General features: G+C 42.0%; 1 protein-coding gene across 1 annotated transcript; it reads left to right on the forward strand.

Moving 5' to 3' along the window:
- The first annotated feature begins 8,240 nt into the window (after positions 1-8,240).
- On the forward strand, positions 8,241-14,757 carry LOC126198802 (cuticle protein 19.8-like). The gene is made up of 2 exons (XM_049935372.1): positions 8,241-8,271; positions 14,450-14,757. The coding sequence occupies exons 1-2, from the start codon at positions 8,260-8,262 to the stop codon at positions 14,681-14,683; spliced, it is 246 nt and encodes an 81-aa protein (XP_049791329.1). The 5' UTR covers positions 8,241-8,259; the 3' UTR covers positions 14,684-14,757.
- Positions 14,758-15,717: the final 960 nt, after the last annotated feature.

A 15,717-nucleotide genomic window follows, 5' to 3' on the forward strand; every position in this document is an offset into this window, starting at 1 on the left:
TATAAATTTTGCCTGGGTCATCTTGTATGCCGCTACAGTCACTCAACGGCCACACCTTCCCGTACACCACATCGTCATTAGCAAACAGCCGCAGATTGCTTCTCACCCTGTTCGTCAGATCATTTAAGTCGGGCCTATATGGAGAATAATAGCCGTCCTATTGCACCTCACAAGGTCTCTGTTGATTATACTCTTGTCTCTTTTGAATCCTCGCCGTCGGCTACCATTTACTGATCATATTGCTGAAGAAGTCTTAGAGCCACTTACGTGTCCGAGAACCCATGCGTACGCTCGTACCTCCATTAAAAGTTTGCCTTTGGGCATGTTGACAGACGCTTTTATGAAGACGAGGAGTAATGAATATGCAATCTTCATCCACATTTCGTAGGATATCACGTGAAAAAAGGCACGCCGAGTTTCGCAAGTGTGTTGCTTTCTGAAATTAAGCTAATTTGTAGACAAAACCCTTTTTCGTCTCAAGGAATTTCATTACATTCGAAGTCAGAATACCTTCAAGAATTTCTAACATTCCTATGTTAAATACATATTGGTCTGTAATTTTTTGAGTCGATTCTTTTACGCTTCTTATACACAACAACTTGTTTTCAAGTTGCTTGGGTCAGTGCATTGGGCGACAGATTCGCAAGCTAACTAAAGGCCCAATGCATAAGAGTACACTTTGTAATACTGATTAGGGATTCCATTTAGGCCTGACAACATGTCTTCTCTACGCCTGATACTATGTCATCCATACTAAAGTCTACATGGGGGTCAAACGACGGTATGTTTGATCAATCTTCCTGCGTGAGCGATTTCTGAAGCCTTTCACGTACTTGGAAATATTTCTGCCATTTATAAATCTAATAAATATTGGACTGCAATAACACCAGAAGCATCGCAAGAGCTCTACTTAAAGCAGATATATTTTCTTTAATGTCGAAGTTTTTTGTGTCAACATTTACTACAACTGCTATCAATTGTTCGTTAATGTTCTTTATTCTTGCTTCAAGCGCACAAACATGTTTATTCACATATTTTTTGAGTTTTGTATGATCTTTGCCTTACCAGCAACGCTTGCAGCAATTTTACTACAGAGCATTTATTCGAAAAATAACCACAATTAAACAGTAAAAACTTTTAATTTCGTTGTGTTGGACATAGTTTTCCCAGTGTACTACAATGTTAACTAGTGTACTCGCATTTGGATAATTTGGCATGACACCAAATCGTACTGTTATGTGAATAACCAATGTGGGTTGGTATTTTAGATAGTTTTGGAAATGTATTACAATCTTTATAATTTATATAAACGAAAAAACCCTTTGTGCTAGTATAATTACAGATCTCCCTTACATCATGTGCTCCAGTAAAAGACAGTTCTTCGCTACTGATGAAAGTATAATACAGCTTTTGGAGGGCTTCTAAATGACAAAGATAATCTGTTACCAGACGAAATGCATAAAAATTTTCCAGAAAGGGGATATGAGAAATAGAGATGCGCATGTTATCATTGAAGATCGTCAAAAAGATGTACGTAATCCACTTAGCAGAAGAAGACAGTCGGAAGAAGTCACATTATAGACAGAGTTGTGGTACGAGAATACCTTCCAGATTCACCAGGATTTGAATGGAGCACTACTTACGAATCAAGACAGTTCCTGGGTTTGGAAAATACCCTTCGTTTAGTATCAGTGGAAATGCTCTGTAGTAGCAAGAAGAGAAGACAAAGGATAATTTATTTGCAGTTATTAACACCTTCGGAAGTTGGCAATAGTTAATGCACTATTAAAAAATCAAGAGATCGAGAAGTATACTTGGAAAAGACCTGAAGATAAAGGAAGATTACATCTAGATTACACCATAATCAGACACATGGTCGGATATAAGATGTTGGATTCTAAGGCGCACCCCAGAGCGAAATAATAGGGAAGTGAAGCGGAAGGTATGGCGAAGAAATGGTCAAAGCAAGCATCAGTGAAATTATATGCGAGGACGTCAACATTACAACGGGAATGACATTGTTAGACGCCGAGGAGGGATCGAATAGATGGGAAGAGGACATTAAAGGCATCTTTGAGAAACAAATGGGAGTCGATATAGGACTATTTGGGGAAGAAGTATTAGATTCAGTGTTCAGAAGAGTTTTGGAAGACTTGCATAAGTGATAGTAAAATACTTTCGGAATTCCAGAAATCAGTGAAGGATGTGATAACCAAGCAACTGTACCTGTTATCTTGAGTCTGAAAGCTTGCGGAGGTACCATGAGTCTTTCGAGAAAATTTTCAAAATAACAAGGGCTGGTAAGTAACAGAACTATGGCATAATCATTTTCATGTTTAAGCATCTTAGACGCTAAGGAGACGAGCATACAGAGGCATGGAGAAGGAAGTCTGTATGACAGCCGAGGAAAAGTTTATCCTTCAAACAGGTAGATTTCTGAGACAATTCTGACGTTTCCTTTAATAATGGAAGCAATACTTAAGGAACATCAACATACATTCATAGTATTGGTCGACTGGGAAACAGAAGTTGACAGTGTAAAACGGTGGAAGTTGATCGAAATATTAAGAAACATTGGAAAAAGCGAAAGGGAAAGACGGGGTACATACGGTATGTAGAGAAGATGAATAGGAAGCCTTAAGAGTGAAAGACCAAGAACCAAGTGCTCAGATTAAAAAGGGTGTAAAACAGGAATGTAGTCTTTCGCCACTACTCTTCACTGTACAGATCAAATGATTGAAACAAAAGAATGTTTCACGAGTAATACTGAAAAACGGCGTGAAAGGGTATCAACGATATGATACGTGGATGACTTCTCTACCCTACGTAAATGTAAAGAAAAACTAGGGGTTATGAGTATCGAATTTGGTTTGAGAATAAAATCTACACTACTGGTCATTAAAATTGTTACACCACGAAGATGTTCTACAGACGCGAAATTTAACCGACTGGAAGTAGATGCTGTGATACGCAAATGATTAGCTTTACATAGCATTCACACGAGGTTGGCGCCGGTGGTGACACCTACAACGTGCTGACATGAGGAAAGTTTCCAACCGATTTCTCATACACAAACAGCAGTTGACCGGCGTTGCCTGGTGAAACCTTGTTGTATTGCCTCGTGTAAGGAGGAGAAATGCGTACCATCACGTTTCCGACTTTGGTAAAGGTCGGATTGTAGCCTATCGCGATGGCGGTTTATCGTATCACGACATTGCTGCTTGCGTTGGTCGAGATCCAATGACTGTTAGCATAATGTGAAATTGGTGGGATCAGGAGGGTAATACGGAACGCCGTGCTGGATCCCAACGGCCTCGTATCACTAGCAGTCGAGATGACAGGCATCTTATCCGAATGGCTCTAACGGATCGTGCAGCCACGTCTCGATCCCTGAGTCAACAGATGGGGACGTTTGCAAGACAACAACCATCTGCACGAACAGTTCGACGACGTTTGCAGCAGCATAGACTATCAGCTCGGAGACCATGGCTGCCGTTAACCTTGACGCTGCATCACGAGCGCCTGCGATTGTGTTCTCAATGACGAACCTGGGTGCACGGATGGCAAAACGTCTTTTTTTCGGATGAATCCAGGTTCTGTTTAAAGCATCGCGATAGACGCATCCGTGTTTGGCGACATCGCGGTGAACGCACATTGGAAGCTTGTATCGTCATCGCCATACCGGCGTATCACCCGGCGTGATGGTATGTGGTGCCATTGGTTACACATCTCGATCACCTCTTGTTCGCTTTTACGGCAGGTTGAACAGTGGACGTTACATTTCAGATGTGTTACGACCCGTGGCTGTATCCTTCATTCGGTCCCTGCGAAACCCTTCATTTGAGCAAGTTAATGCATGACCGCATGTTGTAGGTCCTGTACGAGCCTTCCTGGATACGGAAAATGTTCGACTGATAACCTGGCCAGCACATTCTCCAGATCTCTCACCAATTGAAAACGTCTGGTCAATGGTGGCCGAGCAATTGGCTCGTCACAATACGCCAGTAACTACTCTTGATGAACTGTGGTATCGTGTTGAAGCTGCACGGGCATGTACCTGTACACGCCATAGAAACTCTGTTTGACTCAACGTCCAGGCGTATCAAGGCCGTTATTACGGCCAGAGTTGGTTATTCTGGGTACTGATTTCTCAGTATCTATGCACCCAAATTGCATGAAAATGTAATCACATGTCAGTTCTAGTATAATAGATTTGTCCAATGAGTACCCGTTTATCATCTGCATTTCTTCTTGGTGTAGCAATTTTAATGATCAGTAGTGTAGAAAGATGAAAGTAAAATAACATAAATGAGATTATCAATAAACTTAACTTCAAAATCGCCGACCACCATGTAAACAAAGGTATTTTGCTGCCTTGGAAGCAAACTAACCCAAGGTGAACGACACAAGAAGCCAGTAAGAAGCCACCTAGTGTAGAAAAAGAAGGCATAGTTGGCCAAGAAAAGTATACCAGCATCAAACTGTGGCCGTACTTTCAGGAAGAGATATTTTGAGAACGTACGTTTCAAGCACAGTAATGTGTGGTACTGATTGATGGCTGTAAGAATAGGGTTTGAATCGAATCGTTTGAAATGCTACTGAAGGATGTTGATATGTACATGGACTGTTAAGATAAGGAACGAGGAGATTCTCCTCAGATCGGCGAGAAAAAGAACATATGGAAAACACTGACAAGAAGAAGGGACAATAGTAGACAACGCGTGTTAAGTTATGAGGGAGTAACTTCCATGTTACTAGAGGTAGCTGTTGAAGGTAACATTTTAGCGGAACACAGAGACTGCTGCAATGCATCCAACAAATAACTGTGAACATAGGTGGCCAAGTGGTACTAATTGATGAAGAAGATAGCACGAGACAGCAAGTCGTGTCAGCCACGGCAAACTGTTCAAAAGACAGATGACTTAAAAATAACTGCAATAAACAACATTCCTTCAAATATATTGAGGTCCTCGAGACAGTAAGCCGTGGAAAAAATCATTGCACAACTATTGCACCTGGTATGCAAGGTGTGAGTCCGTTAAATATTCTGAGACATAAAAAATACCGTAATAGCGTCATTTCCAAAACAGGCCGGTGTTGTATAGGTGTGAACACTACCGAAACATCAATGACTCCACAATACAGAAACGAAACATCTACTGAAGAATGGGAAAACTAGAAGCAAGTAATCATGGTGAAATTCATTTTGGGTTACGGAGATATGTTTGGTCAAGGACAAGCAAACCTACGTTAAAGGAATTTACGGATTTAGAGAAATCTTTGGACAATATTACTGAGCTTTACTCTCTGACATTCCGAATGATGCAAGGATGAAGTGCAAGTAGGAAAAGATTATTCATAACTTGCACAGGAACCATACTGTAGATATACAAATGAAAGGAATGTAAGGAATGCAGTAGTAGCGAAATGAGTGAGACAGGGTTCTAACCTCTCCCCGTCGATAGGCGAATCTGTACTTTGAGCAAGTAGATAAAAACCAAGATTTCTAAACTGGGAGAAGAAAAAAGAACTTTGAGGTTGCAATCGTTGCAATTCTGTCAGAGAGGGCAAAGGATTTCGAAGAGCAGCTGAGGAAAATTGATATAGTTTCGTAAAGAATTTATAAATGTGACATAAAAGTAGTACAACAATAGTAATGGAATATAATCCAATTGTATTTGCTTCCTTCAAATTTGTCTGATACTGGGAGTCTTGCATTTTTAGAATCAGACGTAAAATCATACTTCCCTTCCAACACACGCTTTTCCGGCATAATTACCTGTCGTGGTAAATTAATCACTCATACTGATCATTGAAGGGTACATATTTCTGACGATTACACTGCTGCAGACAGTCTCAAGTGTGAATTAAATATATTTCCCCTTATTGGTACTTAACTGATAATGTACAATATTAATATAGCAAAATGCAGGTCTTCGTTCGATAAGACGTATACTTCGTTGCGTTAAAATTGATTTCAGCTTTTATACACCTTTCTTCCTATTACACAAATGACACACATTTTGTCCTAGTGCTGTTGTGTTTTGGTTCAGACTTCATAGATTTTTTTAGAGAAAGATATTTTCTAATCGGCCTCTGACCGTCGTGGCTTAGTTATAGCATGAATTTTCCAAACGAATCCTGATCAACGTCAACGTAATTTCTACAACAAAGCCATAATCAATTCAAAGTCACATCATTCTTCAATCGAACTGGTAATCCGCTGCTGAACTTCTCATATGGGTGAAATGTAATTCACTGATTGCCATGCATCTCATGAAGTTACATGCTGCATTCACTGATTCCATTTATCCTAAGTACCATACAGTTATATTTAAAATCTGTTAATGTAGGGTAAAGAGATCGGTTTGCTGACGTGCTTTTGACAGACGAAATGATATTGCTGAGATAGGAAGGGTGAAGCAAAGTATTTTTGATATGCAGATTATAAACTGCCTTAGGCTATGAAGTGGTGCTGTGGGCATCGGCAGAAAGTACAGTGACCTGTAAGGTATGAATTGAATTTTACCTGCAATATAGCTACAAGATGAATTTTGTGCAATGACTCGTGGAATAGATAACTGCTGACACAAAAGGAAGATACATTAATGGATAGACAACGGTGTCGCCCGTTTGTGGAACCGATATTCATTATTTTTCAATAACATAACCAACAAATAACAAAACTGACTTAAGACCTTTATTGTAAACCCATAAGATTGTGTTGTATTTTTTTTTTAAAATTAAAAACCTTTCACCAAGAGGACACTACTCGACATCGCCGAAAGTATTTTGCTGAGTGCGAAAACGGTTGGTGGGAGTGTGAACCGAACAGTTTTCAACATAGAACTGAATTTAAATAACCTGTAAAGAAACTGTTGGTATTGTCTGACATGGTTCTTAGAGTTTTGTAACAAAATGGTGGCATTTAGAAATAAAAGACATTTTTTGCAAAAAGAGCCTTATAAAATCATGAACCCAAAATCGAAATTACGTAAAATATATCGCACGAATCCTACTTACTACAGTAGAAAAAACGACAACTCTAAAGCTATAGAAACGTACAATGTAATTGCCTTCTTGAGTTAAAGCTCGTGGCAAATTGAGGAATGTATTAATCGAACGTTTTCTGTCAGTATAAGTACGTATTTTTTTATTTTCAGGGACTCTCATTTTACTTCGAATAATAAGCAACTGACAAGTACAGGCGAAACAGGCACGTACTTTAAGATTGTTTACCAAAAACGAATCATGTTACGAAGAGAAATCTTGTTGACAGTAGTATTTTAAGTGAACGTTATGCCCTCTGTGACACTATCTGAAACTAACAAGACCCCTCCTCCGTCGGTAACTGTTGTCGTATTACATTGGTTGCATTTCAATACTCGAATGCACCAGGCCTTTCGTGCAGCAAATTGCGGTTTCAACATATTTTTACATTTATGGTACACTTTGTACAGATGAATTTTAAAAACAGAATCTCTAAGGAACATATCAATCCAATAAAAAATTAGATTAAAAAATTCGACCTGAAATGTACCGTGAATGAGATGAACTTCGAGTTACGCTAAGTACACAAAATGTAGTGTTATCGGAAGTCTTACGAAACGAAGGAAATGTAGCAAATCTGAGTACGTGAACCAACACTCAGTATATCAGGAAAAGGGCAATGGAAATGTAAGATAAAGAAATTGGAAAATAACAGGCAAAGTAAATGAAGTGTAATTCGATAGGAAAAAGTATAATGTGTCTTTCTAGATGCAATGGTACACTCCGGAATCCTATTTTTGATAGACGACAACTTAGGTATCTAACCAAGATTGTAGACATACCTGTAATATTCATAATATTTCGTGGACGAAGATGTCAGTACACTTCTATTAAAAATTATGAAAATTACACCGCAGATTCGTATTGGAAGAGAATGAGTGACCCAAATTTGTGATTTAATTCCCTGTCGACGATAGAGTTGTTCCAGACGTTTCAGTAGGACGACTTCAGAATGATTTAGGCACGCTGGCAGCTAACCCGGGTCCAGTGAAGCAACATCACTGGGAGTCCTCAACAATTTGCATCAGGTATTGCCTACTCCACTATTGGCAACTCGTCTCCCAGCCTCGACCCACAGCAATCGACTTGGCGCTACTGTCCCACCGCAGTGGACGTGACTTGAAAACGTGCCACGGCAATGCGCATAGTATATAAAGGACATGCAGCCAGGCACAGTCACAGGTTACCAGTAGCCGTCAAGCTAGCAAGATGTACAAGCAGGTGAGTGGGGTTGGCAAGTGCAATCCTACACTTTAAGTTGCTCAAAGGTTGGCCTTATTGAGTATTACTGAGAGATGTTCTAACACTGTGATCGTTAAGTAACGGGAAATCTGTTTTGCGTAGTAAGCAAGGAAAGATAATTTGATATGTATCTTAGTAGCGAGTCCATTCGCGAATGGAGCAGGGAAGGAGGATGGTGAGTAAGTGGCAGAGAAGTACCCGACGCCACACGTAGCCTGGTGTGTTGCGGAATACTAAAATAGATAATGCACTTCTAATAATTAAACACAGTTCTGTAATGTGCATTTTCACGAAGTTGGAACTAATGTGGAAGATTACGGACGTTCACTGTGCCCACGAGCCATTCGCGAAAATAGATGGAGAGGTAGCAAAATGGTAGTGGTAGCAGGGCAACCGTCAGAACACACCATAAGACGGTGTGCCGCGTTTAAATGCAGATGATATAAATATTCACATCTTGTACTAAAGGCACAACCACTTGTAGACATAGGTGTGCATGGTATAAACATTCTCATAATATTGTAAATGACTTACAATCCTTTGAAGACTACATAGCTCTTAGCAGTGTGTTCACAGTTTAATACGTCTAGTGTAGGACCAGCTTGTTTAAAGCTACGATGGTTCTTGTTGTGAATTTAATGTTGTTACACTTCAGCGTGTAATGCATCAGGTAATCCTCGTTCGACCTTCCGGCAAGTATCACAGTCTTAGAAAATTTACACAATTTTACGAAATGGTGCAGCCTAGCAAAACTCTTGTTAACGATATTGCAGTTCACTGTACGACATTAAATTTCAAATCTGTCTATACTGCGCCATGTCATGAGTTTAGAACACAATTTTTACTACAATATTAATATCGGACGGTGAATTAGAGGAATCGTGTCGATCTGCTCACCGGTGAAATGTGCTAAATCTCCTGCCAAATTTGTAAATAATAGTTTGTGGAATATACATCACGATCGTACTCTGCAGTACCAGTAAGCGCAGTGATTTAATTTTGATCATCAATGCAGATGCCCCGGTCTGTAAAAGAGCGTACACCTGGGAAAATTCCTTTACGCGAAGGATAGACAACCGGCAAATTACGGGCCGGGTCCAGTTTTCAGAAAAAATTCGCATAGCCACCCCTAATTGATTGTCTACTGCAACTGAATATCCCAACACCATATTTTGTTGTTTTATTAATTCTCATAATAACGTTAGTAAATAATTGTCCATTGCGGACCTGCAACTGTTGAAACTGAGCTTACTCTATCTACATCTACATCTACATTTATACTCCGCAAGTCACCCAACGGTGTGTGGCGGAGGGCACTTAACGTATCACTGTCATTACCTCCCTTACCTGTTCCAGTTTCGAATGGTTCGCGGGAAGAACGACTGCCGGAAAGCCGCCGTGGGCGCACGAATCTCTCTAATTTTACATTCGTCATCTCCTCGGGAGGTATAAGTAGGGGGAAACAGTATATTCGATACCTCTTCCAGAAACGGACCCTCTCGAAACATGGACAGCAAGCTACACAGCGATGCAGAGCGCCTCTCTTGCAGAGTCTGCCACTTGAGTTTGCTAAACATCTCCGTGACGGTATCACGCTTACCAAATAACGTTGTGACGAAATGCGCCGCTCGTCTTTGGATCTTCTCTATCTCCTCTGTCAACCCGACCTGGTACGGATCCCACACTGATGAGCAATACTCAAGTATAGGTGGAACGAGTGTTTTGTAAGCCACCTCCTTTGTTGATGGACTACATTTTCTAAGCACTCTCCCAATGAATCTCAACCTGCCACCCGCCTTACCAACATTTAATTTCAAATGGTCATTCCACTTCAATTCGTTCCGTACGCATACTCCCAGATATTTTCACAGAAGTAACTGCTACCAGTGTATGTTCCGCAATCATATAATTATACAATAAAAGATACTTCTTTCTATGTATTCGCAATACATTACATTTGTCTATGTTAAGAGTCAGTTGCCACTCCTGCACCAAGTGCCTATCCGCTGCAGATCTTCCTGCATTTCGCTGCAGTCTTCTAATGCTGCAACTTCTCTGTATACTACAGCATCATCCGCGGAAAGCCGCATGGAATTACCGACACTATCTACTAGGTCATTTATATATGATCTATAAAGTTGGAGCTGCAACCACTTGGTTTGATTAGCTGTAACCAGCTGATTTTGTAGACGTATTTCAAGATGCCTAACGACACATCTTCAGACGTTTACATTTATTTATGTGTCGTGTACATTGTTTCTTTACTAACGGCGTTTGAAAATTTTGCAACCTATGTTATCAAAACAGCAATTGTAAGACATCGTAGGTAAAGATATAGTATTTACGACACGTAAATAAACACATACATCTGAAGGAGTGTGAACAATATGTGAATAACATAAGGGCGTGTTTTAAGCATAATTTTTTAGGTATGATGTGTCGGGAATATGGTGCCATTCATATCGACGCGATACCTCAGGCCGCGCGGGATTATCCGAGCGGTCTAGGCGCTGCAGTCATGGACTGTGTGGCTGGTCCCGGCGGAGGTTCGAGTCCTCCCTCGGGCATGGGTGTGTGTGTTTGTCCTTAGGATATATTTTTTTTTTAAATCTTTATTGACAACATCTAAAATATTTGTACAAAAGGAACCCACCACCTTAATGATTAGTGGGTCATAATAATACTACAATGTTATATATCAAGCAGCTATTTTTGTTGTTATTACAATGGTACTATGTTTGTTATTGTGAGCTACAGACAGGATTCAATACAGGGTTATAGGCAGACTACAGCTATTAATCTATACTACTTGCTAATTGCTAGTTTTCTTCCTACTTATTAATTCCTAACTGCCTGCAGCGTTACAGGTGTGTCAGCCTAGATATAAACCTACTACTTTAGGCCCTGCTCATCGAGCTAATCCCGATGAGCGTGCCCCTGACACTGGGCAGGTCAAGATAGTTTGTCGCTGCAGGTTCCTAACTTAATATCTATATCTAAAGCTACAACTACTGTACTATCCTACGTCAATTCCGGTGCTTTTGGTCTAGATTAGTGTACCCCGGTCCCCCCAGTCCTGCAGATGGCGGATTGCAACTGACAAGTCGACCTGTCCACGCATAGGCGGTAGAGGATCAGGGTAATTGGACATGTTCAGTATTTGTCTTTAGTCGTGAAAGTCCCTCAAGTATGCTGTCAGTACTTTCCGTGATACCTCGTTTGCCAGACTATTTAGACTTTCAAAAGCCTCTTCAAGTCTTAATAGGTGTATGTATTGTTATGTGGAAGCCGTTGTCTTAGCGTCACTGCCACATCATCGAAAAGGGGGCACTCGTAAACCACATGGTCGGGAGTGCCCTCCGAAGCGCCACAGTCACACTCGGGTGTAGCCTTTTTCCCAAACCGACACAAGTATGTCGGATAGGGCCCATGACCAGTGAGAAAGTGTATTAGACCCCGCGTTGGCTCGAAGTACTTCATCCATAACCTTTCTTTTACATTTGGCAGGAACCCAAAGCTACTTCTGCCAGTTTCATCCGTTTCCCAAGACTGCTGCCATAAGTCCTCACCCCTTCTGCGTATTTCTCTCTTGTCCCTCACCAGTGCTCCCAGGATATTCTCAATTTTCGTGTTGTTCCCCTTCTTAACCCAATACCATGCTGCTTGTTCCCGTATTTTTATATCTAAAGGACAGAGCCCCGTTATTATTAATAGTGCACTTCCTGGGGATGTTCTGTACGCCCCTATAGATCTTAACAGCATGTGTCTCTGTACTCTTCTCACTGCCATGGCAGGCACCACCCTCGTGAGCCTATGTGCCCAGACTCCCGATCCGTAACTCACTATTGACGTTAATATACTGTTGTGATACAGCTTTATTAGGTGCGGTGGAAGGTGGAATCGTTTGTGGCCTATGGAAGTAAGGTTGTCAAGTACTTGTAGTGCTTTTAGGGTTACGGACTCAATGTGTCTCCCAAAGTTCCACCTTTCATCGATAATGACGCCCAAGTAGTGAGTCTCTTGTCGTCTTATAATTGGTGAGCCTCCGATTCTGACTGCAGGGTTCCTTACCAGCTGTCCCTTCAGCATTAAGTACGTCGATTTTGTTGGTGAGATCATCATTTTAGTATTTGTACACCACAGTTGTAATTTGGTCATTGCTCTGTCTATTTTTGGCTCGATGTCCTCGCGGCTCCGGCCGCCGACCAGCAGAAGGAGGTCATCTGCGTAGGCTATCACCTCTAGCACTTCTTCACTCTGCTGCAAACTATCTAAAAGTGGTTCCATATGGATGTCCCACAACAAGGGACCTAAGACGGAACCCTGGGGACATCCATTAGTTATAGGTTTTCCTACTCTGCCGCTAGGGGATGATAGCCAGACCTCCCACCCTTCACAATAGCTCCTCAGGCAACCATATAGCGACCGTGGACACTCCTTCCCCCGCAAGCAGGAGAAGAGCGAAGGCCACCACAGGTTGTCAAAGGCGCCACTGATGTCAACCATGATGCCAACAACGTACTTGTACGGGGTAGAGCCGCAGACCTCAGCCGCCAGAGCGATCGCATCGGTTACCGATCGCCCCGGCCTGAAGCCGAACTGCCTGCCACTCATCCCGCACAGCACTCGGTGTGCAGTCTGTCAGCTAGCAATTTCTCAAGTAATTTACCAAGGATGTCCAGTAGGCAGATCGGTCTATAGTACTTGACATCCGCTGGGTCCTTGTCGGGTCCCTTTTTGATAATCAAAACATTTGCCTCTTTCCAGATTTTCGGGAATTTTTCCTGTCTTAGGCACTCATTGTATAGCTGGGTTAGTGGCGCCACCAGTTGGGGTGCCAAGAACTGCACCACCTCCGCCACAATGCCGTCTGGGCCGGGGGCTTTCCCTGTTTTTAGTGTTTTGATGTGGCCGGCTACCTCCTCTTCGGAGAAGGGGTAGACTGCCCTGTCGTTACCTATTCTGTCTGAATCTTCATTTCGTAGCTGGGACTGGCCTTCCGTGTCGCTGGCCTCATCGTCATCAGACATCAGGGATCGGAGAAGGACCTCGGCAGTCTCCTGGCAGGACTCCGTCATCCCATCCCAGTGCCTGACCGTTGATAGCATCATTGGGGATCGGATCTTTTCCCTTACTAGTTTGTAGGGTACTCCCCATGGGTCCAAGGCCAACTGGTCCAGTACAAATCTTTCCCAACTGCGTATTCAGACTTCTTTTAGTTCTTTATGAAATTTCTCTTTTGCCTCCCGGTATTGCAGTAACCATCTTTGCTTTTCCCAGCAGACGACACTGCGCTGGTAGTGCCTCCTCAGCCTTCTTACAGACTGACGCATTTCCTCAAGTTCAGCTGACCATGGTGACGGGGAGGTTAAGTCGTGTGTAAGCTTAGGGACTGATGAGCATAGCAGTTAAGTCCCATAAGATTTCACATACATTAAAATTAACATTAGCGGCACCTCATGAACATGAAGAGCACGGATGCTATATTTTTCACTTTATGGGTTGCTGTAGTGCCATGTGACGGAGCAGCCAGGGAGCTTACGTACGTGAATCAGGCTCGCGGATCACCAAAGTTTGCCCAAGCCTTTGTCTTAGGCTGTTGCTAAGCCATATCTCCGCCATTTCCTTTCTTACAAGTGTTCTTGTCCTGCTAGTATGCAAAAGATCGTTTGTACAGTTTTATAAGTGAGGGACGGATACTGGCAGAAGCAAGGCTGTCAGAGGGTGCTGCGAGTCATACATGAATAGCTCAGTGGGTAAGAACATTGTTCGAGGAAAGCAAGGTTTTGTGTTCGAGCTCTGATCTCAGACACAGTTCTATCCTTGCTTGAAATTTGAAAACAGCCCTCACTCTACTGCAGAGTTTACGATTCATACTATAAAATATTTAGCTATTAACGGGACTCAGTATTACGCTTCGACATTGGTCATAGGATTATTAGACAAAGCCCGACAACAGGAAAAGGTATAGGATATGACAAGGACTGGTCTGTCAATTGAGAAAAGAACATCTCAAAGTACTTTCCAAAAGTTTAAAGATTTAAATTTATTCTCTTAGGAATCTGTACTACAGTATATGTAACTTACTCTATACATCCAGTAGGCCAGTTGACTTTCGCAAGTAGTCAGTGTTTACTGAACGTGTTGTCCTTTGCAGGTGATCGTCGTCCTGGCCTTGGTGGCCGCCTGCATGGCCGCCCCCGGACCCAAGCCGGCCCCCGGCCTGCTGGCCAGCTACGTGGCCGCCACCCCCGTGGCCTACACCGCCCACGCAGTCGCCGCCCCCGTCGCCTACACCGCTGCCGCAGCCCCCGTGGCTTACGCCGCCCCATACTCTGCTGCCTACGTCGCCCCGTATCACGCTGCCTACAGGGCAGCCATCTTGGGATGAATACACCACATTCCTTGGACGCTACACTGCTTGTCTCTGATGATTCAGTAAACTAAATAAAAAGTTTAATTTTATATTTAACTGCTGTTTATTTGACGCCATAAATTGATTTCTTAGCACAAATTGTTTCTACCCACCGTCCATACGTTTGTGTAAAGTTTTGAAATGTGCAGCAACTTCGACAACAAAATTAGCGGAAATGAGTCATTAAACAAAAGCTACTGCGAGTGCTGGGAGCGTTACTTATCATCTACTAAACAATGAGTATGAAACAAGGTACGCAGTATCAAATAATTCAGTTATTCTGAATCTGGTGTAAGTACACTCGTCTTAACTATCATCTTGGACATATAATATCCTTACACGAAGGACAGCATGTACTGAGGTTAAAGTTACTTGTTTGTGGCGCCTGCTAAAATGAGATATCTACATCGACGATGAACATTTGCGTGAATCCAAGTATGTTTCGACAGTTACCAACACACGTATAGAGCAGCGTTATAATCTGTCACTCTTTTATAAATGTTCTGATGTTGCTCGATTAATAGACTAAACAACCTCTGTGGGCTACCAGCGATCGCATCCTATCATTACATGTGACAGTACATTAAATCACACAATTACTTTTGCATGGACTCAAAATTTCACACCACTTGAAACAAATAAGACAAGAATTCGAGAGGCGCGACTTCGTCGTTCGGCAGCGACACTTAGCTTACATTTCTAAAGCTGTCCCAAACATGCAACTGTAACACTTCTCAGACTTTGTACTGCAGTAGCGAACGCTAGTAATCCAGATGAACGTTAATCACAAAATATTGGTTTATTATTGCTGTACAAGAAATAGGAGAGTGGAGAGATAATCCGAGAATGATAAAAAATGGTAAAATACCAATAAACGTCGAGGTTATTAGAATAATTAGCACTAAATTCTCTCGAGTAACTTATTGTGACAAGTAGCATCCGCTGCACTAAATACAGTTGCATTTGGCATGGCCCCCGATGGGTAATATTGAGAAACGTACAGAAATTTT

Source organism: Schistocerca nitens, chromosome 8 (assembly GCF_023898315.1).
Source record: "Schistocerca nitens isolate TAMUIC-IGC-003100 chromosome 8, iqSchNite1.1, whole genome shotgun sequence".
NCBI classification, from domain to species: Eukaryota; Metazoa; Arthropoda; class Insecta; order Orthoptera; family Acrididae; genus Schistocerca; species Schistocerca nitens.